This window comes from Prionailurus viverrinus, unplaced genomic scaffold, assembly GCF_022837055.1.
Source record: "Prionailurus viverrinus isolate Anna unplaced genomic scaffold, UM_Priviv_1.0 scaffold_53, whole genome shotgun sequence".
NCBI classification, from domain to species: domain Eukaryota; kingdom Metazoa; phylum Chordata; class Mammalia; order Carnivora; family Felidae; genus Prionailurus; species Prionailurus viverrinus.
The window spans coordinates 1619627-1634367 of NW_025927616.1; the positions used below are offsets into that span (position 1 = coordinate 1619627).

Here is a 14741-nt window from a genome sequence, read left to right on the forward strand (position 1 = left end):
TGGGCCCCGCGCGGCCAGGGTGAAAGCAGTGACTTGGGCATCAGGCCCGAGGAGGGGCGCAGGGTGGACTAACGCAGATCCTGGAATACCACCGGCTCTCAGAGACCACTAACCCCAAACCTGCTCTCAGCCAAGGACAGGGGCAGTGACAAGGAGCGGTCCCCGTGGAGGGCCAGCTCCCGGCCCAGGCCCGAACACCCCCACCCCTCACCCTGGATACCTAGTAAGTGGAAGAAAAACGATGCCGGGTGTTAGCACGACTCTCCTGAGCATCTCAACCCTCCCAGTAGTTTTCTCAGGGAAAAGGGTGCTTCCGGAGGTTCCGTGCCCACCACAGGGACTCTGCGGGCCGTTCCCAGCTCTGCATTAGCTCCTCGCCCGTGTTGCCTGGCCAGCCAGCAGCGTGATGGCCGGAGGGCTGTGAACACAGGCACCACCGGACTCGAGGGGGCACGGGGCCAGGGGAAGTCCCAGACACCGGGCCCCTAGTGTGCGGCGGACAGAACTGAACACGGGCTCCCCTGGGATGGGACAAGGAAACTCCTAAGTGGAGACTTCCCACCTAAAATTCAATGAAGCAAACGCAGAGACGTTTAAAAATGACTTTGCTGTTTAGAAAAGGGACTTCCAGGCTCCACGGATGTGACTAAGGGCATGGAACGTTGGGAGTTTTGAGAACCAATTTGGCAAAGCTGCCCGTTGGTGCACAGTCTCGGGGGGGACCACGATGCAGGGGCCGAGTGGGAGCCCAGAACCTACCTTCCTGGTCTCTAGATCTGAATGAGGACTCATGTACCTGATCCTCAGTGTAAATTTCTTTCCCTCTCAGTGTCGTTTCTCATGAAGGCCAAAGGGCCAGCTACACGCTTTTCTATACACACGAAGCCTTCTCACAAAACCGCCACTTATGGAGAACACAGACTCCTTGAACATCATTCGCTATGTTAGTGATTTCTTCTTTACGTATGGAAGCGATTCTGTTACCTGCTGCGGAAGAAATCACTCTTGGAAGGGAGGGGGAAAGAGTTAAAGTTAGACACGATGAACTCGGAGGTTGTCACCCGCATACGGATTTTTTCATTCGGGGCATAAATACAGACTTGGTTTTCTAATGAAACACGTGAGCGTTCCTAATGGTTTTGATTCGAACAGAAAGTCGTACTCAGAACACCATGGAGGCAAGGTCACGTCTAGCGGCAGGTGCGCTGGCGTATTTGAGGCTCCAGGTTAGGGAGTTTCTGGGCAACAGACATTGTAATCGTTGGAAGGAAAAGTCCTTTACGAAGACAAACGACTTAGAAAGACAGCTACACGTACCCAGTCTGTACGTGAGCAGTGTTCACACGTGTGCCCTCACCGGGAGACCCCAGCTGCCCACGGGGTCTGCACCGCGGATGCTGGTTTGTGTCAGTGCTCGATATCCTGACCACCCGAAACTCACTGTTTTAGCACTTTCTTTTCTAATCAATCTTGGGCTTTTTTTTTTTTTTTTTTATTTTGAATGTTTTGTTCTAGTATCTTTAAGATACAAAAATCTCTTGATCTTCAACCATTATCTAGAAATGACACAAGGGGACCCACACAGCCCACGGACCTCCAGCAGGGCTCGGCTCATGCAAATGCCCTTTCCTGAAGGGCCATCCACTCTAGCGTCTTCGTTTACTGTATTCAGACCCAGGAGAAAGCTACTCTGAACAGTGAATGTTCTGGGACGCCTGGGGGGCTCAGTTGGCTAGGCGTCCAACTTTGACCCAGGTCAGGTCATGATCTCACAGCTCGTGGGTTCGAGCCCCGTGTCGGGCTCTGTGCCGACAGCTCGGAGCCCGGAGCCTCCTTCGGTTCTGTGAGAGTCTCCCCCTCTCTCTGCCCCTCCCCTGCTCACACTCTCTCTAAAAGATAGATAAACGTTAAACAAATTTTTTTTAAGTAAATGTCCCCCACCACATCTTTATGTACCTACAACGGTTCTGTTCACTCAGATCCACGGGTCCTTGGACACACACTTCCGGTTCTAACTCAAAAGTATCTAAGTACAAATACTGAGTGACTGTTCAGTGACAAGTCAGAAGTACTGAGCATCAGGGCTTTCGGTGTTACTCTCGCCATCCCTTTCTCATCCCTTAAGTTCTGAGGAGACGTACAGGGACAAATTCGTGTAGGAAAAACAAAAATGGCACCACAGGAACAGGTCTGCCTTCAGGAAACAAGACTACAGAGCGCCGGCATAAAGGAGCCTCTAGAGAGTTCTTTCCCACGGCTCGCTTCAGGCAATGCCATTTTCATGCTGCCAGTGACAGAGGTGACAGCGACTCTGCGGCATTTGTCAACGGTGCTCCGTAGAGCACTTCACGATGGCACCGGAAGGAGACACGGGTCCTCGGACACACGCGTGTGGCTGTGCAAGTTTAATTGGTTGTCACGTTACTTGATGCACTTTTGAGCGGGATTTGTGATTGATACATGAAGGGAAGCAAAAGTCTGAGACAGGACAGGGAGAGGGACACCAGCGGACCGTCTGGGGACGGTGGACGCTGACGGAGGGAAAACCCGGGTCTGGCAAAACAAGAAAGCCAAGGATAGCCCGTACCTCTGATGAACACATTCAAACTGTAAAAAGGCACTCAAAAACCAGTGTTTCATGAAGTCAGGTAAAAAGTGCCGCTGCTTAATGAAGGTTTCGAGAAGCTGGCACACTGAGTAAATGGACACCGCAGACGAGACTTCACGGTGTCTAGAATTCAGGGCTTGCTCAGGCCCTGCTCCCTGCAAACCACACGGGGAGACCGGACTGCGTGCGTGAGCGTCCAGGCCGCAGAACAAAATGGAGTGAAATCAAACTTTCGTCACTCTTGACTGGGAGACGCCAACAGGGCTGAGAGGAGAGGGGACACGCAACAGCCATTCTGAACAAAAAGTACGCACGACCACATCTGTGTCTACGTTACTCAGTGTGTTCGACTTAGGGACTCTGGAGGGAACGGTGACGTGCCGTGTAAACTTTACGTGGTGAAGTCCTGGGCGTTTTGCACGGGCTTTCCACATGCAGCAGAACTTACTTCCGAGCCGACAGCCTATTTCACAGTATTATCTGAGCGTCACACACAAGCAACATGTATATACTGCAAGTTTATTTCAATCACACAAACGAAGTTAGCGTGTAGGAAATTTAAATGAAACAGTACGGTAAAAATGGCAGAGAACCGAAAAGGCTAAAGAGGAAGCACACCTAAAGCACGAGAATCCAACATTCGTTAGTGTTTCGTCCTCGGTTCCGACGGACACTTGACGCTGGCAAAGTGTGGACGAACCGCGACCGGGACAGCCGTTCCGGAGAGACCTCGGCACCGGCGGGAGGTGTGTACATTCAGTTGGTTTGCGATGGACCGTCGGCCGTTGACACAGCGCACAGGACGGATTGGTCACGGGTCAGATCACAGTGTTGAGGAAAGAAGTGCCTTCCTGTAACTAGAAAGGACCCCTGAACTGCACTCAGCTTCAGACAGCCCGTGGACTAGAGCACAAAAACCATCGTCTGACGGGGTTCCGAGGAACATCGCTCTGAGAACTTCCCGCGTGAGTTACTGAAATCTCTAACGATGACAAAACTGTCACGTAGGACAGCGGATGTGTGCAGTGATTTCATCAAACGTCTTGTAAAGAACACATTCAGCGATCAGGGATAATGCAAAATGATGGAAAATGGCGTGATTCAACACTGGTTTTCTGTCATTTTACACAGACATCCTGCTAATGTTAGACCAAAAGGCACGAGACAGTTAGTGCGTAAACCGGTTCCTTTTTGAGATCTAGCGTTTTACTGCAGTCTTTTATCTCACTTTGGACCACGTGCACCCAGCATCCTATCCTACTAGAGACCAACAACCAACAAAATCAAGTGATTTCTCACCAGATTTATAGGGGACACAAGCGTTTATACCATCGAAGTGTCTGCATAACCGAAAGTACAGTAATAAAGATGAAAATGCCTCCTAGTTCTTCTAGAAAACAGTACTTCAGAAGCCTGCCGCATCTTGAATGCCTTTACTACTGCCTGACCATGAAGAGGGACAGAAAACACAACCACAGACCTGAGTGAGGACAGCTCACCCATCACAGATTAATGTCAAACCGCAGTTTCTACACAAACGGGAACTACCGTAAGCAGGAAAAACCTCCCTCGTTCACACCGTTTGGAAGGGTAATGGCAAATCCGCAGCCTTTAGAAAACTATGCTATCGACAAGCTCCGTCTTCCCAAATGAGATTACGAAATCTAGAAAGCAGATGAAAATGGATTATTTCTTCAAAACTTCAGTGAAACTTCAGATAAGCAAAGATTTCAAAGCAAGTATGGCACGTAACTGAAGCATACATCAAGACGGAGAGCCTGGAGAGTTTCTGATTTCCTAAATTTTCAAAAAAAAAAAAAAAATCTACCATTGCAACATATAGAAGGTCTCCCCTATTTTAATCTTCAGGAGTTTCCAGGAGAAGGGTGTGGATTACGAACGCACGCACACACACCCGAGTCGGGGTCAGCAGAGGACCTAATCCCGTCCTCCTACCCCAGGTCTCACTCTGTCACCAGAGAACTAGTCAGAGCCCCTCGCCGGTCCCCGCTGCCGCGTGACTGACGCCTGTGACCTCAGTCGCCGCTGACACTGCCACATCTTATGTTTCCACACAACACAATTCAAGAGCAGCTTTCCTGGTCAGAACATGCACCTGAACACCTGTCCGACTGCAGGGCACCTAGGTCACAGTGACTGCCAGATTCAGGGATCGAGTTTTCGAGTCCCACAGTATGATGTGACTCATGTGAAGCTCAGAATCACGTTTCAGACCATTGAAATTACTGAAGCTAAAACACGAACAGCTGAAGACATGATGTAAAAGATTAAGTACTTGGTTCTGCTAACATATTTACCAATTAAAGTCACAAAATATTCCTCATTATTATTCATGCAGGTAATTGAGAAAAAAAGACAATGCAGAAATCAACTTTAAATGAAAACTTATTCCTTCCCTTCCTCCCACCCCCTACACTCTACAAAATGTTTTCCCTGGGACCAGGCCTTGAAAAGGCCACTACATATTAGTGTGACATGCATTACTGTTTGCAATTAAAAAAGCTAATTTTGTGGTGGTTGTAATTACATTATAAAAATGTCCACATGCATAAATCTAAAAAAGGTTGAAAACCTACAGTAAATCTACAATATATTGTTTTACATTTGACCACTGGTGTGTGTTATGTAGGAGTCATAGATTTGGTAAAGCATTTTAACAATTTAGGAAGGCATCTAAATCTTTAAATTCTGGATGAATTTTATGTTGTAATCTACAAAATTGCATGAAGGCTAACTCGAGAGACTTCCTATCGTTCTAAAATTCCTCAAGCCAGACAAGTCATTTTCAGGACACTTTCTTATAAATATCGCCCTTTGAAAGCACATACAATTCCATCTGTTCCACGTTTTAGGATCTTAACCTCCACAGGGCTGACCTCAATTACGGAACATCACACGTGATAGGAAGACAAACCTGAGAGAAACATTTACAATACAATAGCGTAACTTGCTAAATTCTCCATCAGCACTCTCTGAAAACAAACTTCTTAAGCCTTTCTCCTCTTTATTTTAGCAGTGGGTTGTGGAAAACGTGCGATTTTGTCTTGACATGAAAATATTTCAATGCACGGCGATTCTGCCTGATGGGCTTAGGATTTTCTGCATAACCGTTAAATGGAAACTCTTATCCGACCCTTCCATCCTGTTGAAAAGGTCAGAAGAAAGCAGCAAACTGGAGGGAAATCGCTGATCGCCAGATCCGAAGGCTCACAAGTGCGCCGGCCCTCCTCCTTCCGATCATCTGTATCCACTTTCTTCTCGCGGCTCACAAAACGTAGGGGCTTGTTGTTAACAGCTGTTGTTTGCAGGGGTCTTTTTTCTTCCTCCAGCTACGGTCCTGTTTCTCCTGGGCTTGCTTCTCTACGCAGAATTGGACTTGCTCAGTTCTTGCCTGATCGCTGGGTACGAGAAGGAAACGCATTGCGAGTAAATTTGATGTGGAGGGAAAGATTCATTCCTAAGAACCCTCAGCGACTGTGTTCAAGCGCCCAGCAAAAAAAAGATGGACTGACCTTGCACAGACCTTTGTTTTCTTAATACAAAGATGGTACTAATTCTTATGTGTGTACACACACACACGCACACTCATTCACTCGCTCTCTCCCTCTTGCTTACAACACAGAAGAGTGGATGCCGCGGGCTCAGAACAAGAGGGCAGCGGGTGGGACTGGAGGACAGGCAGGGACGGGCCAGCGCCCCTGGACTCCACACCTGAGATGTCAGGACTTCTGTACCTGGGTTTTTACGGCTTCCACTGTCAGGAGCGGGCTCTTCCCGCACCCCGAGCCACGCGAAGGGCAGGATACTATGCGAAAGTAATGGGTTTATGCCCCCCAGCAATAAACTGGTTATTTCTTTATGTGCAGATCTTTAAAGACAGGTATCGTCAAACGGTACAGGGGCAGCAAATCTGCTGACATACTCACCATCAATGAGCTCTTCTTTTAGCTTTGTTAATTCTTTTCTCATTTCATCTAAAATGTCCTAAAATATTAGAGAAAAACAGGAATGCAGAAAAAAATTACTCCTCCAGATACTCTTGCTTGCATAAAATTCTGAGAATATATGAAGTTTGATGTACGGTTTTGCTGCCAGACCACTTATGTCTTAGGGTAGCCTCGGCAAATCATGTTTTAACAGTCTTCTCTGATTCCAGCCTAGTGAAACATGAGACACCAAAATGCTTTCTAAAACTAAAAATAATTCTGCTGTCCAGAGAAAGGCAGGATTCAGATGATTTCTAGAAAAAACAACAGGTCTGCTTTGAACCTCGTCTTCCGGGAGCGGTCTGAGAGTTGGTGCAGAACGAAATTTCAAGGAACAGGAAAACTACACCAGACGAGCAGATCCTGGCCGAGCGGTGATCCAGTCTGAAGCACAGGATTCCCCGGGGACCCCGCCACAGCTGCCAACTGTGTTTCGAGGACTCCGGGACTCCCCTGGCGGGCCCTCAGGGCTGCCCTACCGGGTGGACACGGAGGCTGGAGGGGGCCCTGCTGGACCCGCAGGTCCGAAATGGCAGGTACCAGCCTCAAGCAGCCACCGAGCACCGGAGACGTGGCCAGGCTGGGCTGAGACGCATCGCCCGTGTAAAACGCACCAGAGTTCAAAGATTCGGCGTGAAGAAATAATGTGTAATGACGTGTAATAGCTCTTCGGTAATTTTTAAACATTGATTACATACGGAAATGTTATTTAGTTCTATTAGGTTAAATAAGATATATTAAAATGAATTTCGCCACTTCACTGACTTCACACGGCTGCCAGAGATTCTCCGGCACTCACGTGACCCGTCACACTACGACGTAACAGTGTCGACCTGGATGCTCCTTCCTCCAGGAAAACCATTCCATCCTCGAATATTTTGCAAAATCTCGATTTCCAAGTTGATTTTGGAATAATAGACACCCCCACCCCCTTAAAAAATGACCAAGAACGGGGTCATGTGACAACTAAAAGGGTTTTTGACAAGGCGATGCAATCTGAAAAGTAACAGCTACCCTCGGGGTGGACTAGTTCCCAGCGTGCGACCTTCTTTAACGTTGCACACTTCAGGTTCAGATTCAGCTGCTCTGTTTAAGGTTCATTTTCTTAAAAGGTTTTTCGGGTTTAAAATAAGGTTGAAACTATCAGTAACTCCCCCACTTTACAATAAGGAACAAGCACAGCAGTTACCGGAACAGCCTCACTGTGTCCTTATTCCAATTACTAGGAAAATCAGCGCTAAAATCAAACCTTTCCTCTCTTCTCCTCCCCTACAGACAGCCAAGAGTGTACCACGTTCTCAAGCGTGTGCAAGTACTCTACTTTAAAGTGTTTTCAAGAAAAGAAAGTCACGTTAGATATACGGGAAAATAGGGGCTTGATCATCAATGACCTCAAGCTTCCTTTTCAAACTACCTAACTCAATTTAACTTTTCTTTTTTTTTTTTTTTTTTTTTTTTTTTAAATTTTTTTTTTTCAACGTTTATTTATTTTTAAGACAGAGAGAGACAGCATGAACGGGGGAGGGGCAGAGAGAGAGGGAGACACAGAATCGGAAGCAGGCTCCAGGCTCTGAGCCATCAGCCCAGAGCCTGACGCGGGGCTCGAACTCACGTACGGCGAGATCGTGACCTGGCTGAAGTCGGACGCTTAACCGACTGCGCCACCCAGGCGCCCCTCAATTTAACTTTTCAAACAGCTTTGCAGTTTATAAAAATTAGGTTTATCCGAAACATTGTTAGTGTTTCTCTCCTTAGTTCGTATTTGACTTTAATTCCGAACTCCTACCACTGCAACATCATCCGTCCCTTTTTGAGCCACGAACATCTGCTAGCATTTAAAAAAAGGAGTGACGCCATGGGGAGAACAGGCTTTGAGGAAAGGTCTGGGTTCTGATCCCGACTTGAACTACGGACGGGGCCGCGGGGCTGAGCGGCGTAACTTCTCAGAACCTCCGAAGCACACAGTTGGAGTATACACAGTGGGAGGCTGTTGGACGGGCCTCCACGAGGACCCCTAGACGGTGCCGCACCGTGAGCCCGGCCAGTGCCCGGCCTGCGCGTCCGCCAGGGGATCGGTACGAGGCCACCACGGGGCCCGGTGTGGTCACCGCTGTCAGAGGCCACCGGGTGTGCGGGGTGGGAAGGCCAAGGGGACGCTCTCGCTGCGGCTCCTCTGGGCTCAGGTGCTCCGGCTGGCCTTCCCCTTCGAATCTTTTTAACACTACCAATTTTTTAAAAACGTATTCCACCTCCTCTAGGAATAAAATCTTGGAAAGTCCACCATCTCCTCACCCGTCACTCCTTCTCCTTTCCTGCTTCTGAGCACGTCCTCGTACAATGTGTGTCCATGTACGACGCGCGTCCGTGTACGACGCACGTTCGGGTACAACGTACGTCTGTGTACGACGTATCCAAAATACGGACATTTTCTTCTTTTTCATAAAGGTGGGATAACTGTTGGCACGGGTTGGTCACTGTTTTGCCAGCACGGGTGAGGGCTCACGATCCAGTATTAAATGCTCTCAACTGTGACTCCTTCATGGCCGCTGGGTGTTCCCCCACTGTCCATCTGTATACTTCTACAGTATTTTCTTAGCATAAATTCCTGGGAGTGAAATTTCTGGGTTCAAAGGTAAGATATTTATCTTGTTTTCCCAAAGTGCTTTCTAGAAAACAGAGGTACCGGAGAGTGCCCGTCTCCCTCACATTCTGGACAAGGCCAGGTCTGTTGGGTCCATTTTTGCCAGTGTCCGGTGACAAGTGCAAGCCTATTTCCCTTCACAATTATACGCCACGCACTCACGTTTAAAGTTTATATTGCGCCACTGCTGGAACTTTACATTAATGCCCTGAACCAAAAAAATTAAGGTTTGAAGACAATAATACACTACTAATGCTATTTCATTTGTATAAAAATATGTAAACTCTACATTCTTTTTTTAAACTTTCCTTTACTTGAGAAAGGGAGAGAGAGAGGGAGGGAGAGAGAGAGGGAGGGAGAGAGAGAGAGACACGGAGGGAGGGGAGGGTGGAAGGGAGGGAGAGAGAGGGAGAGGGAGAGGGAGAGAGAGAGGGAGAGAGAGAGAGAGAGAGAGACAGAGGGAGGGAGGGAGAGAGAGAGACAGAGGGAGGGAGGGAGAGAGAGGGACAGAGAGAGAGAGATGGAGGGGGGAGAGGGAGGGAGGGAGGGAGAGAGAGAGAGACGGAGGGAGGGAGAGGGAGGGAGGGAGAGAGACGGAGGGAGGGAGGGAGAGAGAGGGAGAGAGAGGGAGGGGAGGGAGGGAGGGGGAGGGAGAGAGAGGGAGGGGAGGGAGGGAGGGGGAGGGAGAGGAGGGAGGGAGGGAGAGAGAGAGAGAGAGAGAGAGAGAGAGAGAGAGAGACAGAGGGAGGGAGGGAGGGAGAGGGACAGAGAGAGAGAGATGGAGGGAGGGGGGGAGAGGGACAGAGAGAGAGAGATGGAGGGAGGGGGGAGGGAGGGAGGGGGAGGGAGAGAGAGGGAGAGAGAGGGAGAGAACGAATCCCAAACAGGCTCAGTGTGGTCAGCGTGGAGCCAGACACAGGACTTGAACTCACGAACTGTGAGATCACGGCCTGAACCGAGATCAAGAGTCAGACTCTCAACCGACTGAGCCACCCAGGCGCCCCTTAACTCTACATTCTCTTCAAGTGCGTTCACGCTCTGTCGAACACATGCACACGAGACAGTTCTAGAAAGAAACCAGTGCACCAGAGGCAGCTGCCAATGAGCGTGCCTACCTGCTTCAGCCTGTCGTAGTCTAGCCCCTCTGTCTGGACGCCGTTGGCACTGGGCTGCGACGAAGGTGCAGATTTTGGTCTGTACAAACAGAATTTCCAGGACAGGTAAACGACACTTAGGATGTTTAAGAAGTTCACAAAAAACTGCAAATTTACCAACCCAACACCAGATTTAAGTCCTTTTCTTAAAACACACTGTGTTAACAAGTTAATTGTCAAAGTTGCAGGACCGACTGGAACATAAAGCAGAAAGTATTTCTCGCGGGGCTCAGCGTTTCCAGCCGTAAGTGGTCTCAGTAAAGAGACCAGGCAACGCGATGGGACCGCGGCGCTTCTTCCGGCAGGAGCGGAGGAGCGCGTGCTCCGGGCAGGGGCTGGAGCGAGGCCACGTGCGACACAGTCTCGTTCTTCTAAAACCGTGCGGTGCCCACTAAACGTCTGGCGAACTGACCCTTAATGTGAATCGGTTTGCAAATCCTGTGCCTTGGTTTTGGGCCAAAAAACACTTTCCTGATGAAGTTTTTACGGAGATGTCATCTGAACAGCGTGTTTCCAGCTAACTACTTCCACAAACTTATTTTGTTTGTTCGTTCGTTCGTTTTAAAAGGAAATGCCACACAGAAGCAGACTGCCAACTAGGACTACACTTTTGGAACACGAGGCTCTACTAAAACTTCTACGTGAAGAAGTAAGTCTTAGAAATCGGGTATTTTAAACAACAGTTTCAGTATCAAATAAACCAGTCCTGTCTCCTCTCCAACTCTGGCAACCAGAGAGAAGCCCAGGGGAAAACCTGGAGTTTTACTGGGTGTTCACCCAGGTGCTGGTTAGCCTGGTAAAGTGGCCACGCTCTGAGGGCCACACATCGATGCAGATGCAGACTAGTAGTCAAGTCACATATCATCAAGCTCGCGGAGGACCAACGTCACAAATCTGCACCAGGACTCGGTACCCATCACTTTGCGAAGCCTCTTACAAGGCTTATCATCCTCTAAACCCATAGACGCTGGTCGTGAAGATGAACTATTGAGTTACTTTGCTTTCATATCAAACAGACGACTGCTTAAAAGGCTGGGAGGGAGCAAGTCGACCGATTTGGTATCATTAGGCAGCCGCCGCTCTGCCCTTAGGAACAAGGGAAGTAATACCTTTCAGAGAACTCCCCTCAGTCAGCACTGAGCTGGGCCGGGGAGAAGATTTACAGGACACAGCTCCTTTCCCCTGGGAGGGGACGGACCCCTTTACACTCACCGAGGGGACTGTTGAACCCCCTAGTCACCGAGGGCGTGCAGATCCGCGGCAGGAAAGGCAGGGGTTCCCTGCAGAGCCCGAACTAGTGAAAACCCTTAATGGTCGACAGACACACTGTGTGCATTTCCCTTCCCCACGCTGTCTGCTCCTGCTCGTCGAGTTACACTGTTAATTCCTCTGCTTCTCTTTTACTCTTTACCTTAAGGTGGTACAACCAGCAAATTCTTTCCTCCTAAGTTCTATAATGAATATCCCCTGACGTTCATATGAGGGCCTACGGCCTGCTAATTAACTGGGCGGTATGTTATGACTATATCCGTATTTATTAAATAATACAAAACATTATACAATAAACGATTGAGGAAACATGCAATTAAGAAATTTTCATTCATGCTAACATGCAACCCACCACCACCACCACCATCACCATCACCACCCCCAGCCCCATCACCATGATAATTAACTAAAGGGGGGAACTTTTCATACTGAAGGAAAGAAGTAATCACCACTTTTTTTAAAAAAAAGGTTTATCAACCTTCTATGGGGGGGGGAGGGCTCTACGTGGGAAAGCAGCAAGATAATGGAGAAGAATAACAACAGAAAATCTCATTAAATGCTATTTTTCTCTCTTACGTACTAGCAAATTTTCTAAGTCTTTTGGTTACAACGATTAAACCACCTCAAAAAAAAAAAAGGCAGGAAAAACGATGTCACACTTGTGATATAAACATTTTATGCAGGTTTAACTGGCTGACAAACTTGAAATCTTTTCAGCATCAACAGCATGAAAATAATTTTAGCTAGTATCAATTTGGCCGAATACAATCTGATTGCAGAACTTCGAAATCACTGCCAGGGACACCCCTCTGTATACTATTTAAGTCACGTTCCCAGTAGACTTGATGTGAATTTTTAAAAACAGGTGCATATAATAACACGGGCAGGTCTCAGTTATTTCTAACCCATGGATTTTCACTGAAAATTGATAACAAAACGAGGTTTCCCAGAGGTTTTTGTGTTACCTCTGGATACCTGCCTATAAAATAAGTACTATAGTATTTAAGTCCCTATTCTGCCAAATTAATTCTAAATATTGTGTAAGCACTTGAGGATTTTTAAAAATTGTCAACTTTTTAATTAAAAAATACGAAAATGCGCGGTTCTTCTCTTAACTTTAGTAATGAAAAAAAATTGTATAACAGGACTTATCCTAGAGAACAATCTGCTTGGGATGTTAGATGTCAGATTGTTAAAGACACTCAAGTACGTAGGAGACAGAGATTTTCCTCAAAGAGTAAATTTTTCACAATTGCGGCTGTAATAAAGTCCTGTGCTCCACTGACAAACGGTAAGAAATCTTCTGCTCCAGCTTTTAAAGGCTTTGTCTCCTACTCCTATGGAGAGCAGCCTTTCGAAGCAAATGCACGAGCTACCAAGAGCCTGGAGAAAACACAGGGACCGAGACCCCTATCGTGGCCCTGCGGACATGTGCCCCGCTGCTGTTTATCCCCAGCCAACTACCGAGTGATGGTAGGGGGGTGAATACTATTAACTTTGCTAATTATAATCTCTTAGAGTTTTTAAAAAACTCTAAATAAAGCTAAGTGTGAAAGGTCTGACCTTCCCAAGTGTCCCCCTCGTGGTGATTACCAGTCCAGGTAGAAAAAGCTCAGCCCTGCCCTGAACGTGTCAGTTAAAGGTCTCAAATCACAAAGTCACATCAGGGTGATACCTGTGTAATGAATCATAGGACCTGTTGTCAAAAACAATCTGATTTTTCCTTGGAGAATCCCGTCTATGAAGGGGAAAAACCATTTAAAGGGAAATACAATAGAAAACTTTTAAAAAGTAATTCTCATGAGGTTACCGTTCTATAGGTTTGCAGTCACAGCAAAAACAATTAAAGGAGTCCATTACCCTTAAAACAATCATTTTTTTCCAGTCCAGAAGACGGGATCTGGACACAAACTCTATCTACGGTCACGTGAGGTCACCCCCTCTACTTGACGATGACTGAGGACAGAAAGGGGACAGACGCGCGCTGACCCTCCATACAGACAGCACACACGCAGACACAGTAAAAGCTGCCCACGCCGAGTATCGCAAGTACCAAGACCCAATAAAAACCACCGCCGCTTTAAGTATACACAAATCAACTCTTCTGAAAGAGCACGTAAACAACTTTTCTTCTGCCTTGAATGTAAGATCTGTGAGCTCTTACTGAAAACCACAGAAGCACTCACAAAGGTTCCAATGGTACATTCCAGCCACGGTCTGAAGTATTCGAACACTCTTGCTTTCACTCTGCTATCCGAGGTCTTCACTCAGCGACTACAGCACAGTGCAGTATCTGGCGTGTGTCGTAAGGTATTAACCCACCTTACCACTGACGTAACTTCGACAGGGATATTCGTGACAGAAAGAGGTACTTTCACTGCCCTGCAAGGGTGAGGTGCACCTAAATAAAAACGTGAAGTGGCCAATACACTGGCTCTCAGAAGGAACAGGGGAGGAAACGGGCAGAAAAGCAATACAGTTCTGAGTCTCTCAGACATACTTCTAAAACCCTCTTAGGGCTTAAAACTGCTTGTGGTGACATTTTAAGGCAGGAATCACTGGCTGGATCAAATCCATCAAAAGGTGTATGAATGGTCAGGAAACAACAGACAGTTTCACAATTTCCATTTCAGGAAAGGAGAAGCAAGCCATCCACCAGAGAAGAACACGATTATGACACACTCCTGAGTAACAGGATCCAGTGTTTGGTGCCTCAACAGAAAACTCCTTCTCTTAACGTGATTTTCAGAACACTTCCTTAACTTCCTTTAGAAATTTGAAAACTCTCTCAAAGAATTCTTTTTAAACTTGTTTTAATGTTTATTTATTTTTGGGAGAGAGAGAACGAGCTGGGGAAGGGCAGAGAGTCTGACTGGGGGCTCGAACTCACAAACTGTGAGATCATGACCTAAGCTGAAGTCGGACGCTTAACCGACCGAGTCCCCCAGGCGCCCCTCAAAGAGTATTTTTTAAATGAACCCAAACACATCGAGGAACCTCCTGTGTTTGGAGAACCTCTCCCAGGTCCCTCCCGAGATACCCCTTCTGGCGTGGACTTGGGA

General features: G+C 47.5%; 1 protein-coding gene across 8 annotated transcripts in view; it reads right to left on the bottom strand.

The window, feature by feature from the left end:
- Nucleotides 1-3113: 3113 nt before the first annotated feature.
- The window catches only part of ENAH (ENAH actin regulator), a 137425-nt gene continuing 125797 nt past the window's right edge, over nucleotides 3114-14741 (bottom strand). For 5 of the 8 annotated variants that reach the window (XM_047848117.1, XM_047848116.1, XM_047848120.1 and 2 more), the window contains 4 exons: nucleotides 13355-13417; nucleotides 10372-10450; nucleotides 6556-6613; nucleotides 3114-6027 (listed from right to left, as the gene is read on the bottom strand). In XM_047848117.1, the coding sequence (XP_047704073.1) occupies nucleotides 5990-6027; nucleotides 6556-6613; nucleotides 10372-10450; nucleotides 13355-13417 (238 nt within the window). In that variant the 3' untranslated portion in view covers nucleotides 3114-5989. The remainder of the gene's footprint in view (nucleotides 6028-6555; nucleotides 6614-10371; nucleotides 10451-13354; nucleotides 13418-14741) is intronic. The other 3 variants (XM_047848122.1, XM_047848121.1, XM_047848118.1) reach the window with 1 other exon arrangement.